At 41.5% G+C, this 14,195-nt stretch overlaps 1 protein-coding gene across 2 annotated transcripts; it reads left to right on the forward strand.

The window, feature by feature from the left end:
- Positions 1–784: 784 nt before the first annotated feature.
- On the forward strand, positions 785–13,248 carry TMEM41B (transmembrane protein 41B). 2 transcript variants are annotated; one of them, XR_014226519.1, is made up of 8 exons: positions 785–1,021; positions 2,794–2,911; positions 3,915–4,043; positions 5,676–5,769; positions 6,608–6,712; positions 8,520–8,658; positions 9,084–13,008; positions 13,138–13,248. XR_014226519.1 is itself a non-coding variant. In XM_082283897.1 (7 exons), exons 1-7 carry the CDS (start codon positions 937–939, stop codon positions 9,251–9,253), a joined length of 840 nt encoding a protein of 279 aa, XP_082140023.1. In that variant the 5' UTR covers positions 785–936; the 3' UTR covers positions 9,254–13,248. The 2 variants fall into 2 exon arrangements, 1 of the variants encoding a protein (XP_082140023.1); XM_082283897.1 differs by having other exon boundaries at positions 9,084–13,248.
- The last annotated feature ends 947 nt before the right edge of the window (positions 13,249–14,195 follow it).

Consider the following 14,195-nt stretch of genomic DNA (forward strand, 5'->3'; position numbering starts at 1 on the left):
GGGTTTTATCCCGCTGCCCTCTGGCACGATCGGCGCTGGTGTGTCCAGAGAAGGGAAACGAAGCTGGGGAAGGGTCTGGAGCACAAGTCCTGTGGGGAGAGGCTGAGGGAGCTGGGGGTGTTTAGCCTGGAGAAAAGGAGGCTCAGAGTGGACCCTATGGCTCTCTGCAACTCCCTGAAAGGAGGCTGTAGCCGGCGAGGGTCGGGCTCTTCTCCCAGGAAAGCCGCGACTGGACAAGAGGACATAGCCTCTTGAACTTCCCCTCGTGTGCCAGGGGAGGTTCAGGTTGGACATCAGGAGGAATTTCTCCAAAGAAAATGTGATTAGACAATGGAATGGGCTGCCCAGGGAGGTGGTGAAGTCACCGTCCCTGGAGGCGTTCAGTGAACGACCGGACGTGGCACTCTGTGCCATGGTCTGATTGACACGGCGGTGTTCGGTCATAGGTTGGACTCGATGACCTCAGAGGTCTTTCCCAACGTGGATTCAGTGATGTGTGTGCCTTCTCCGCAGCCGGGCCGAGGAGCGGGCTGGTACCCCGCCGCCCCGCACCGTATTTACCACTACTGAGCGCATCCCCGTTACCGTATATACCCACCCACATGGGTACGCCCGAAAGGCGGTGTTACCGTATTTACTGCCACTAACCCGCCACCACATTTCAAGGACGTGGAGCCCAACACGTGCTCCTGTATACCACGGCAGAGCCGTAATGCCCCGAGAAAAGCGCATGCGCCGTGAGACGGCGGGGGCGGGAGCGCGGCCGCGACCCGGTGGGGTGAGGAGAGGAGGAGCGGCCGGTCCCGCCTCCTTCTTCTCCTCCTCCTGCCCGCGGGTCCCGGTGCTGCCGGTCCCGCCTCCTGCTCCCCGCGGCTCCTGGTGCCGCCGAGGCCTGCCCCGGCCCTGACTCGCCGGGCCCCGGGGCGTCGCGGAGCCATGGCGCAGCGGAGGGCGGCGGAGCGCGGGCCTTGCCAAGCGGCGGCGGCGGAGAGCGCCAGGCACCAGCGGCAGCTTCTGGAAGGTGCCGGGGGCTCGGGGCGGCGGGAGCGGGGGTGACCTCGTCCTGGCATCGGACGGTGCCCGATGCGGGAGACAGTGCCCGGTGCGGCTGTCGGTGCCTCTCGGCGCCTCGGGCATCGGCCCCGTTCCGCGCGGGCTCTGGGGCGGCCGGGCCGGGCCCCTCACGGTGCGTGCGGGGTGAGGCGGCTCCCGCCCTGCGGGAGCCGAAATGGGGCACCGACCCCTTTTCCTTCTGCCCTGCGTGAGGGAACACGCGTGGTTTCATGTCTCTGTGTGTGCGCGTGTGTTTGTGTTATTCCACTACCGGCACAGCTGAAGTATAGAAAGTAGAAGTGCCAGAAAGCGCAGTGGGCTGTGTTTTTCTTTATTGGCCCTATAAGTTGCTTTTTTATTTATTTATTCTTTATTTTGCTCCTTGGAGAAGTTGTCAGAATAACCACGGTTACAGTGCACTGGAACAGATTGCCCAAAGAGGGTGTGGAGTCTCCCTCACTGGAGATATTCAAGAATATCCGTGTGGATGCAGTCCTGTTCCATGAGCTCTGGGATGACCCCGCTTGAGCTAGGAGGTTGGACCAGATGACCACTGTGGTCCCTTCCAGCCTGACGGTTCTGTGATTCTGTTTGTGGATGCTCCCTTTGGCCTCGGCTGACCTGACCCAGCGCACACCTGTGGGGTCGCACTGACCTTAAACCTAAAAAACCTTAAAGCCCATAAAATTGCTAGCTTGCCCAGCCGGCTCCGTGGGTTTCGTCATCCAGTCGCTGCATTTCACAACAGTGAGGTGTCACCGTGACCCGATTGAGTGTTGTGTGTTGGCATTGTAGTTGTGCCAGCAGCATCTGTGAGAGAAAACAGCCTCGGCTCTTGGAGTGTTCTTCAGGTGACCCTGGGTGTGAAGCTGGGTGAGCCTCAAAGTGCCTGAGGAGTGGTTTAATACATGCCCACATCCACACCCCAGTGTGGATGCAGAGAGTACTTAGTGTTCATTTCAGTTTTAAATTCTTGATGTGTGTAGTTGCCTTTGTGTTAATCAGAGTATTGCACTTATGTGGTCATTTTGATAAAAATCTAAGATGCAGAAGAGGCCTAAAATGTCAGTGTCACTTACTGCACTCCCATTGCTTCCACTATGCTGGAATTTAAGGGCTAATACACACTTATATATACCCATATCCACGTGAGTGTAAAATATGTGTAATTCCCAAGACTAGGAACTGTGATCTTTATATCACAGGCTGGTGTGTGTGTGTGTTTATATAGGTTTCCTCCTAATGAATGTGTCTCACCTAACTGGCTGTATCTGGTAGTCTTTCATTAGAGGGAAGAATCTGTTAATGAGCAGGTTTCAGAGTTATGTTGTATGTACTGGAAATTTAACTTCCAAGTTAAATCTCTAGTTAATTAGACTGGCAGAAAATTTCTGGCGAAAAGGAAAACATATGTATGGCTTACATTGTTTAGCTCTGATTTTTCTCTTTACAAATGTATTTATTAATTAAGGCCTGAATTCTTATGGATCATAGAGATTGACTTCTGTGGGATGTTTGCCAGTGTAAAAACTTCAAGGTTGTTTGAAAGTTTTCCGGGAATGTGACCGATGTGTGTTATTGAAGGTGTTGGTAGGAAGATGATGTCCACAGAGGGTTTGCTTTAATATTCCCTTAAAGGATAAGTCTGGAATCTGTTGTAAGTTGTGAGGGATTGATTTTTGTTGTTTTGTTTTGGTAGTGCTGGGGTTTTTTCTAACTTTGTTTTATGTTTAATTTCAGGGAAAGCTCTTGCAGAAGGTGGATCAGCTCGGACATCACTTCTTATTTTAGTGTCCATCTTCTTATCAGCTGCTTTCCTTATGTTCCTGGTATATAAAAATTTCCCACAACTTAGTGAGTAAGTATGTTATGAAAGTTTAATTTATCAATTATTTATCAAATAATTTTCTTTTCAGTATCAGATCCTGCATGGGGATATGGCACAAAATCAGAGAATTGGTCTTGATCTAAGGTTTCTGTTGCACAGTGGAGATCCCGTGTTTTGAGGTGTTACCCTCTAGCACATTATCGGTGTGTCCTTAACCTTCTTCAGATGAGATCAGAGTGTGCTTGGTTCAGTCTGGGTTCACTTTAAACTTCCTTGTGCCTTGGTAAAACTGGAGGCTGTCACCAAAGGGGAAATCCTTCTTCCTTCCTAGCTAAACTTTGCCTTCTCTTTTTCACCTTCTTGTTGCACCCAGGAGTTGTGTTGGGAAGGCAGGCAGGCTGACAGGTGAAAGCCTGCTTGTCTAACAGTTTTCTTTTCCCTTTTAGTAGTTAATTTTCTGTCTGATTAACTTGCTCAACAAGGTCAGTTTGCAACAGCCTGATCCCTAAATCTGATACAGAGGAAGCGAAGACACTGAATTGTGCTGCCCAGAGTTGCACCAGATTAAGGTGTGACATGAGATTTTGCCCTTAGAGCTTTATTTGTTTGTGAGGTGAAGTTCTGCCACTCCTGCTGCACTTCAACTGTTATGACCCCAGCACTCAGGCAACTGCAGTTGGTTTTGGTTGAAATGTTGGCTCCTTTCACTTGCCAAGGTTTAGTTTGCTCAATTATTTCTTTTTGGTCAGTACTTGGTAAGAAAAAAAACCTAGAAGAGAAGCACATTATTGTACTGAATAAAAAAAAAAAAGGTTGCAAATACCTAAAATTGGGGATTTTCTAATATAAACTACACTGTAAATATTAGGTATTCACCTGAGAGCATTATTACAACAATAATCATGGTTTGTTTGCTGAAGCTGTAATTTAGTGATGTAGTGTATCTAATTATCTCTGTATTCAGTAAGTAATTGTACTACACTGTTAAATTATATTTCCATCATTCCTGCTTTTTTTTTTTTTTCCTCTCCAGAGAAGAAAGAGAATGTATAAAGGTTCCTAGAGATATGGATGATGCAAAGGCCTTGGGAAAAGTCTTGTCCAAATACAAGGACACATTTTACGTTCAAGTGTTAGTGGCTTATTTTGCCACATATGTTTTGTATCCTTTTTCTGGTATAAAGGGCAGCTTTGATGTAGTCATGCTTCTCTGAAAAAATAAGTGAAAAATACAAATTGATAACTTCTTGGTCATGGGTGAAGTTTAACATACTTTGTTTAATATAGGAGTGTCTACAAAGAGACACAAATATTTTAAAATCTTGGAAATTTAGAAACATTTCTCTCTATTAGGCTTGGTCTCACTTTAGTGTTATGATAACTTTTAAAATAAAGTGAATTTTGAGGTAGAAATTACTGTTTGTTCTAAAGGAAGACTGAGACTATTGCAGTGCTCTTCTTTGAGACATTCAAAGTTCCACATAAGGGTAGTTTGTAGAATATTTAGCAGTATTTCTGAAGGAAAGTATTTTGAGCCATCTTTCATCTCTGCACTGCCCAAATTAAGAAAACCCAATCTCTGTTTTCTTTCAGAGAGATGAATTTCTGAAGTACTTTCTGTGTAGGGAGACACAAAGGCTACCTGTGTTCTGTGTTGACTTCTTTTTCCTGAGTGCTGAATATATTAATCATTAAACACACTCTTAACTGGAACACTTTACTAAAGGTTAATAACTTTAAAGCTGTGGAAGAGGTTTGTTTCACAGTTTTAATGCAGGAGGCTTTCGTAACTCAGGAGAGTCAGCACTGAACGTGCCACTAGTAATTATCCTTCAGCTCATTCTTTTAAAGTATTTCACAAAAAGTTTCATGTTTTCCAAATTATAGATCTATGAAGAAAATTAAAATGTTAGTGTCTATATTAACAAGGAGGAGAATAAATTGGCTCTTTATTGAGCTGCTCTAGGAGCTGATGTGATGACCTTTACTGTCTCAGCAGCAGACTGTGATCAGTTTCTAGGCATGGTACAGTTACCTCTGAACCTTGACATTGCTTAGTGAAAGCTGGACTGACTGTAATGGACTCAGGAAGATTATTGGACTTTCTAATATTTTGGTCAGTTCAACTTGGGTAAAATAGTGTGCAGGTTTTTTTGCTTTATATCTTTTGTATCCAAAGTGAGCAATGCATCATAGTCTCAAGTATGCCTCGCAAGCCTTAAATCCAGCAACCTGCTTGCTTATGCTGCAGAATCCTAATTTTTGATTAAAAATTTAAATTTAAAAATTTTAAAATTTCTGACTGAAAGTAGTGGTCAGCTATTGTAGTCAGTGATTACACCAAGCCTATTTGTAAGGAAGTAGTAGCTGCCTTCATACATTTCAGTCTTCCATGAAACTTGTGCTTATGGGCTCAGACAGGCCTGTGAACTTTCCAGAGAGAATATCTGAAATTGCACATCTCTAGTCAACAGTGTAAAATCAGAAGTCTGTGTTTCCTGGAAGTCACAATAAATCCTCTGTGGCAGTTGTAGCGCAGATAAAGAGAAAAATGCAGTCAGCTTTTATTACTTACGGACTTATTTTTTTGTATGTGTAGTGACAAATCTACATCTTGTTGCTCTGTGCTTGCACTTCTTGTGCTATTCCACAAAAGGCATTTTGAAGTAAGGATCTTGAGGGGCCCTGACTATTTATGGTTTTTCAAGTTGTAATATGTATCCTGACTGCTTTTAAAGTTAGGAGGTGTGTAGCTTTTTAGGAATGTGTTTTCCCTTAACTAAGATGCATCCAGCTTGCAAACATTTGCTATTCCTGGGTCTATATTTCTCAGTATCCTGTCAGGGTTTCTTTATCCCTTTCCACTGGCCTTATTTCTTGTTTGTTTGGTAAGTATGGAAAGTAGTTTGTGAGGGCATGTATTTTTATCCATTTGGAGTACAACCAAGCATCTGAGCAGCTTCCTGTTGGAAATGATCAGTCTGAAACTGGCATACACTTCAGTTTCTGATGAACTACTGAGTTCTTACTCAGCTCTGCTGCAAGAATTACCCACAAAAATTCACTGTAGCATTGGGTGATGATCCAAAACACTGAGCTGTTTCTCCAGGTTTTCTTAATAATGAAGACATTCGAGTGTGAATCAGCCAGAGTTTCCTTTACTCTAAATTTGTTCAGCATCTGCCAGAACCCAGTCGTAATTTCACAACACAGTTACTGTTGTTTTATTATCACACTACAAAATACATCTGGTTTATAACTGGCTTAAATATGCAAGAAGCTTAGTTTAAGATTTGAAATGTATTTTTTCAACAAGATTTAATAAGTTATGGGCCAAAGATGCAATCATAATGAGCCTTAGTATTGAAAAGGTAGGGAGGGCCCTGTTGTTCAGTTTTCATGTTTGAATTTCTTTAATGGCATTGTGCCTCTTATTTGCAAAGCTTTCACTGTTCAAAGTCTTAAAACTGCAGAAGCACTCGATATTAACTGATAAGTAATCAATGTTGTCTACTTTGAGTGCTAAGACTGATTTAAATGCCTTGGAAATAAACTGTCTTGGGTCAACAGCGTACTTGGGGAGTGTGTACATACTGCTGGAGGAGAGCCCTGATGGAGGGCTGCATAGAAACCTGCTCTAGCCAGGCAGTGTAGTTTGTAGGGAAACAAGGCTGACATTAATTAGAGTTTCTGCTCATTTATTGTCTGTTTTGATTTTTTTTTCAGTGCTCAGGACTTGGAGCTTCCTTTTGCTATATGCTTTCATACCTAGTGGGACGTCCTGTTGTGTACAGATATTTAACAGAAAAAGCAGTAAAATGGTCAGAACAGGTACGGTTTCTAGAGATGCTGGAACTTACGATACAAAATGTGTCGTGGAATAGCATGGAAAACTAAGAGGTCTTGTGCTCATGTATGTCATTACACAGAAGGGATTCTGAAGTATTCCTGATTTTATTGTATTTCCCATGAGAAATTTGTTCTTGCCTAGGAAGTGTTTGCAACTGATCACCCCCCTGGTTTATTTAGTGTCAATAGGAAACCTCTCCAGTTATAGATAATTTCAAGTAATTGCTCTCTAAGCATCAGGACTAATGAAAGCTGGGTTTGTGTTTTTGTGTTGGAGGAACCTGTAGCTGTATGTCTGATTGAGAAACATTAATTTGAAGATGTTATTGTAGTTGGAGCATATAGAAACGTTCTCTTACAGTGTCTGATAACATTAATTTCAGCAAGTCTTGATTGTGAGGTGAACCTAAAGGTTTTGCAGTACAGAAATACAGTGTGATTTGTACTTGACCTTATGTGTCTTTCTTTGATACTCTGAAACATTCAAACAATTTTTTTTAATTTTCAAGTATGAAGCACATGTACTCTGGTCAAGATTTTTTTGAGTCACATAAAAATGCTTTAAACTTGTTCCTCATTAGATAAGATCTGGAGCTGTCTGGCACAACTGACCTTGTTAGATTATATACTATTATTTTGACTCTTGACCCAAGTAAATCTTAATATTGCAGTATAATCTTGAGACTATTCTGAGTAGCAAATGGTTACTATTGCCATTAGTAGAACTGAACATGTGATTTAAAATTGTATGTGCAGCTCATATCTCACTGTTTCCAGGTTAACTGGACTGTATCATGCTTGTGTATTGAGGTTAAGCCATTTTATATGCAGCATTAATCAATATTTAAATAATTTGTCCTTCATTAAGATTTAAGAAACCCACAGTGCTCCTGATTTTGGTGTTACAGTTAAATTTAAATTTGGCTAAAGCTGCAAAACAGGGTTGTGACTGGGGTGAGCTGCCATGTGAGATTTCAGGTGGAATTGCAATCAGACCAGATTTGTTTTCAACTGTTTGAGGCTTAATCTTAGTGCAGGTCTGCTAGGATGGGCCAGAACTGTGGATGCTTGGCTATCCTTGCAGCTTGGCTTGAGGTCACACTTGTCTGGAAAGACTGATGTGCTAGAGACAGGCTGGAAGAAGAGGCTTTGTTGTAGCATTGGTGTAAGGAGCTAGGCTAGACCTAAAAACATAATTAATACTGTAAATGAAGTTGGAGCTGTTGTTGCTGCTGGGTAAATGTTAATGCTGGGCACTATAGCCCAGGAGACTGGCTTTGGAACTGTGCTGGGAGCAGCTGCCTCATGAAGTTCAGAGCTGGGACCTGGCTGAGTTTCCAAGTGAGGAATATAGCTGTGTTTGAAGCTTGATCACAGGTTAGGACAGAATGGCTCGAGGAACAAACTTCCTTGCTAGTTGCTGCAAAAGCTTTAGGAATGAGATTAGAGACTGGCTGTGTTGACTGGGCCAGAATTAGACAGAGGTGATGTGCTGAAGTTAGAGTAAGGCCTGTGGCTCTGCCTATGACTTACTTGCTGCTTGAGTTAGCTGAGTCAGTCAGACACATCACCACTGTGCTCTGTCACACACAGCTATTTCCAGGGTGATCTCAGTACTATCTAACAGGTGATTCACTTCCCCACATCACGCATTTTTAACTGATTTTTATGTTTACAACATGTAAATGTCTACAAAAGACAGGAAAAAAAACCCCTTTAAACCTCTACAGTTGTGTATTTTCAAGGCAGGGATTTTTTAACCAAATGTTTGGTTTTTCTTTTTTGGCAGGTTGAACGACATAGAGAACATCTCATTAACTACATAATATTTTTGAGAATAACACCTTTCCTTCCCAACTGGTTTATCAATATCACATCTCCTGTAATCAATGTGCCATTGAAAGTGTTTTTCATTGGCACTTTCCTAGGTAAGAGTTGTGGCTCGTGAGCCACAGTTTGGGGTGGCCAGAAGAAGGGGTATACACTATAGATTTTTTAATTGGCATATTTTTGCACATACTTTTTAATCTGGTTGGGAAACAATCCAGTATTTTTCCTTTATGAACTTAAAATCAGTTTGAAAGGAGAACTTGAAATCTGCAGAGCCTAAAGAGCAGAGGTTATTTGTCTGGTCTCCTGTATTTGAGTTTGCATTAAAAATATTAAGAATGGCATAAAACTAGTTCTTTTGATAAGGGGTTTTTGTCTTTGAATTCTGTATTTACAGTCCTCTTTAAAAAAAAAAAAAGTACAAGACAACAAAAATCTCAAGATTTTGGTGTTAAAATTTGGATGACTAATTATGGTTTTTTTCACCCTAACAAGCTGTTTTTTCATCCTTTCCTTGCTCCAGGTGTAGCACCACCGTCTTTTGTAGCCATTAAGGCAGGAACAACGCTGTACCAGCTTACAACAGCAGGGGAAGCTGTTTCCTGGAACTCTGTTTTTGTTCTCATGATTCTAGCCATCCTCTCCATCCTACCAGCTCTCTTCCAGAAGAAACTGAAACAGAAGTTTGAATAAGGATCAAACTGGACCAGAATTTCCCATATTTCATCTCAGGATCAGCACTTCTGATATTTGTATATTTGCTTTTCTATTGGATCTTAAGCAATTAAAGGGGAGGCTTGTAATTGATAAGAATGTCTTTAAATGAACACATGTCCTTAAATGGAAGGAAGTGTGTTCAGAAATGTACTGCATATAGTTTTGTAACCAAACCACTAGTGTTTTATTTTGGGAGGGTGTGTATGTGGCCCTCAGGATGAGGGAAGTGAGAACATAGATGTAACATTTTGCTCTAGTTATGTGCAGAGCAAAAATTGTAATGTAGACATAAACTAGAGGTGATGCTTTCTAACACTTGCAGGAAAAAGCCCTGAATTATTCAGTCCAACTTTATAACATTGTCTGTAGGCTTGCATGTGATCTGGTCTGAGTGCATTTCTCACTAACAATATTTTCCTTCTTTCTTGCCTTGGGGAGTTTCAAAATAATATAATGGTGCTCACTCAGAAACAAAGGTTCTTTGCAGTACTTTAACTACAATATTATTCTCATCCTAGTTGTTTACTTCTATTTATTAGTGCTGTATGGAATTAAATACTTGAACCTACATCTGCTTTACTTACTGGGTTAACAAAGTGTCACATCATTCCCTCTTGGCCCCTGTAAAATTTTATTCTGGGAGCAGATATAGGAAGGGAGGGAGCAGCTTAGAATTCTTATCTTGGCTAGCTGATGATTTTTAAGTTCTAATTTTCATATTTTAGTGTTGATTATTTTGCCATTATTTCACTTGCATAGATTTATCCTGCCAACTTAAGAAAGTGATCATATGGTTATGTAAAACTTGCAGTTCTCAAGTGATTTAAAAATGCTTAAGCAGTGTAATATTACCATTTCTCAAGCAATATGTAAAGAGTATAAAATTTCTCATTGCAGCTTGATTAGCTAAAAGAAATGTCAGGTACACAAAACGGTGCAGTTCCTATCAGACAGCTGATCCCAAATAATGTTCAGAGCACCATGGAACAGCAGGCTCTTGTGTCGGTGTATATAAAAATGGGGGGTTCCATTGTCTGCCAGGTCAGTGACTGGCAATGGGCAACCAGCCATGACTCGCCTTCAGTAGAACTCTGTGTATTCTTTCAGTAAGGTACAAGATACCTCCCCTTGTGCTTCCAGCTGTGGTAGTTTGTTGTCTTGTCAGTGGAACCCCATAAACCAAGGCCCTGGTCAGGAGCTGGGGAGCACACTCACGTTTTATCCTGCTGAAACCAGTGCTGCTCATGCGGTTTAAGCTGATGCCCCTGCAGCATCTCCCTGAAAAGGGAGTTGACACAGCAGCATGTGCTCCAGTTCCAGGGTTTATTTGTCCATGTCCTCGTGTTAACTCATGATCATATCATAGATCTTTGAGATGTTCATGAATGTGATAATGTAAAAGGTACTGGTACCTTTAAAGGGTTTATTCGTTTTTGTAACATAATGTTAATTGACTGCTTCATTTCATCACAGTATTACTTGTAAATATATAGTAAATATTGATAGACCATTTGTCTTTTATTTAAATCCAGGCTGCACAGTAAATGATATTTTTTACATAAGTATATAAAGGAATTTATATCAGTTCTGTTTGCAAGTTTATTGTAAGATCATTCAGCTTCAGCAATTCTTTTGTTATGTAGAATTTACTCTAAAAGTGTACTTTGGCATTTAACACTGAACAGTGATTACTTTTATTGCTGCCATTCTAATCTCCAGCGCTCCTCTACCCAGGGGATTTATTCCATAGTATACCTGGATGTGAATTGAGCCATGTGAGCAAGGGTCCCACGGACTACTGAGAGTGAAGCTGCTGTAGATTTACAGCCTACTTTCCTGCAGAGTTAACTTTTCATGCAGATGAACTCTCAGAATAAATTACCTACTACTTATTTTCCAGTGACTTTTCTCAAAATTTGTCTCAATTCTTGGTCAGTAACAGAAGCTGTTTTAAAGCCAATGTTTTGGTGGAACCTTCTCACTAAAGAAGGAACTGAACTCTCCTTCAATCTAATGTGACTTGTGCTATCACTTGACATTTTCACTGAGTTCTGTTTCACTATGGAGATGGGGATCAGGCTTTGTTACTGAAAACCTGTTGTGTTTCAGCCACAAGACTGGCTTCCCATCATAATAACTAAAAGCCTTAAGACCTTAAAAAGGTTCAAAATAGGGTTCTTTACTTTTTCAAAACCTTAGCATTTTTTTAAACCCATCTCTTCTGTGTTTATCTTCAGCTCCCAGCAGCCTGAGGTGCTTTCCTATCCCATGAGGACTTGTGAGGGTTGTGAAGAGTAAGGCAGGCCTTGTGGAAAGCAAAAAAAGCACTGTGTTGTGGAGTACTGTACTAGCCTACTGTTTCCTTTAGGAAATCCAGCAAGTGATCCAAGAGAGAGCCATAACATTTCAACAGAAAAATAGTGGCTACCATGGAACAAACCAGGACATCAGAAAGATGTAGCTTTGTTTTTTAATTGCAAGGGATTTTGAGCTGTTAGGTGACCTGTTTATCTTTTGGAATTTTTTTGGTGATACCTGCATGACATCATTACTAAGTGTCTCTTGCCATTTGATAATAAAGCTGTTATATAAAATATGAAACACTGCACTTTTTGAGTATAATGAAGCATGCTGAGTTTCCCACTAAGCCTAATTTTTTATTAACCTGTTTAAAAGGGGTGAGTCCTTCCTCAATGGTATTTTTAGTCATTGATTAAAAATTAAACTGAGCTGATTACATCTGTAGATGAGATTAATTCTGTTTCTACCTTTATTTCAAAATAAGTAGGTAAACTTGACTTCCTTTTCTCTCTGAAATTAATTTATTGCATACAGCAGTAATTTTGAAAATTTTTCTGGTTTGCAATGGAAGGCAACTGGGTCTAACTTGTCTCTTCAAATACAACTATTTGCATAAAACACCTTTTTTTTCCCCATTAATCTCTTATGGAAGGCCCCTGTGCCAAAGTTATTTCAGCTTCATTTACCTTCCCTTAATATTCTGTCAAGGCCAGTTTATGAAATGTTTTTTTTGCCTTGTATAGAAAACTTGCTGAAAGGGTGAGACAGAAGAAGTAAAAGTTAAAAATGAGAAGCTTTTTGTTCGTGCACAGTGCTGTTATGCAAAGTCAAAACATGGGGTTTTTTTAGGCAGCTGAAGATTTTTGTGTGTTCCTGAGAATTTTCATCATGCGTAGTTTCCTTCTGTGATAGTGTGGGGTTTGGGAACCCTATAGTTTAGTATGGCAGTACTAAGAGGGAAATAAAAAAGGGTTTTGATGGGAAAGTGGGATCCAGAGCATGTTTTTCACATTTCCATCAAAGAGAAGTGAATACTCCAACTATTTTTATGACCAATTGATGTCTTGCAATGACAGACATTTATAACTCTCAGCTGGTGGCTTTATAGCTCCAGGTCACCCAAACTGAAAGAAGTTACAGCCTTTTAATACTGGCAATTAATATAAATAATGGCATAATATATTTACTAACATACCATAACTCCCCTGCCAGTTCTTAAAAATGCTCCACCTAGTGTGACAATTCCCATTTCCTTGTTTTATAATACACAAGAAGAATCTGGGTCTGGATTATGAGAGCTCAAGTCAGTGACTGGTGTATATGTGAGAAGCATCATAAAAGCTCCTTTCTGCAGATAGTCTTCCAAACACAAGAGAATTCTGCTCCTGTGCAGCTGTGGGGCTTCAAAAGTCTCCTCATAGCCGTAAAAGGTTAGTAGGCCCTGCTAGGCCCTCAAGAGGGCTGGGAATGCTGCAGTGGGAAATAGCTTTTAAAATTCTGCCTCAGAACTGGGATCTAATGTTAAACTCATAACTCCTGATTTTTCCTTTACAACCTAGCCTTGAGGAGTTGTATCTAAAACCTGGAATTTGCAATGTTTACTGTACTTGGAAGAATTCCATGTCATGAAGAAGTATTCTGAGCAGATCACTAAATCATTCTATGTTTGACTCTTTGTTCTGTGTTAAACTAATTTCTCATGACTGAGAATGATAAACTTCCAGTCTACCCTGAACTTGTGCAGGAGCTGCTTCTCCAGCTGGATCCCTCTAAGTCTATTGGGGCCTGATGGGATTCATCCAAGAGCAAAGAGCTGGCTGGTGTCATCAAGAGACCTCTCTCAATGATGTCTGAATCTTGCGAATCTGGAGAGGTCCCAGTCTACTGGAAGCTGGCAAACATTGTCCTGGTTTTCAAGAAGGGTAAGAAGGATGACCATGCAAACTACCGGCCTGTCAGTCTCACTTCAGTGCCCGATAGAATTATGGAGACGATTCAGTAAAGCTTTTGATGCTGTCTCTCACAGCATCCTCTGGACAAAATGTCCAGCACTCAGCTGGGTAAACACATCATGTGACGGGTCAGTAACTGGCTCACGGGTCGGGCACAAAGGATTGTAGTGAATGGAGTGACATTACTAGTGGGTCCTGTCACTAATGGGGTTCTGTCCTCGGCCCAGTTCTCTTCAACATCTTCATTAATGACCTGGACGCAGGACTGGAAGGAATACTAAGTAAATTTGCTGGCTATACTAAATCTGGAGCAGCTGTTGATTCCCACGAGGGCAGAGGCCCTGCAGAGAGACCATGACAAGGGCTGGATGATCACCAACCATATGAAGTTTAATAAAGACAAGTGCTGGATTCTGTACCTTGGTATGGAGCAACCCTGGATGTATGGACAGACTGGGGAAGGAGATGCTGGAGAGCAGCACCATAGAAAGGGACCTGGGGGTCATAGTTGTTGGTAAATTGAGCATCAGTCCGTAGCGTGGGCTTCTGGAGCTGGGGAGAAGAGGGACAATGCTGCATGTGGGAGTGTGGGAAATGTTCCACACCCTGAAGTGCCAGTTCTGCTCTGATCTGTGCCCTGATGTGTGAGGACCTGTGTGTTAGAT

The sequence above is a fragment of the Coloeus monedula genome (genome assembly GCF_965178545.1).
Source record: "Coloeus monedula genome assembly, chromosome: 6".
Classification (NCBI taxonomy): domain Eukaryota; kingdom Metazoa; phylum Chordata; class Aves; order Passeriformes; family Corvidae; genus Coloeus; species Coloeus monedula.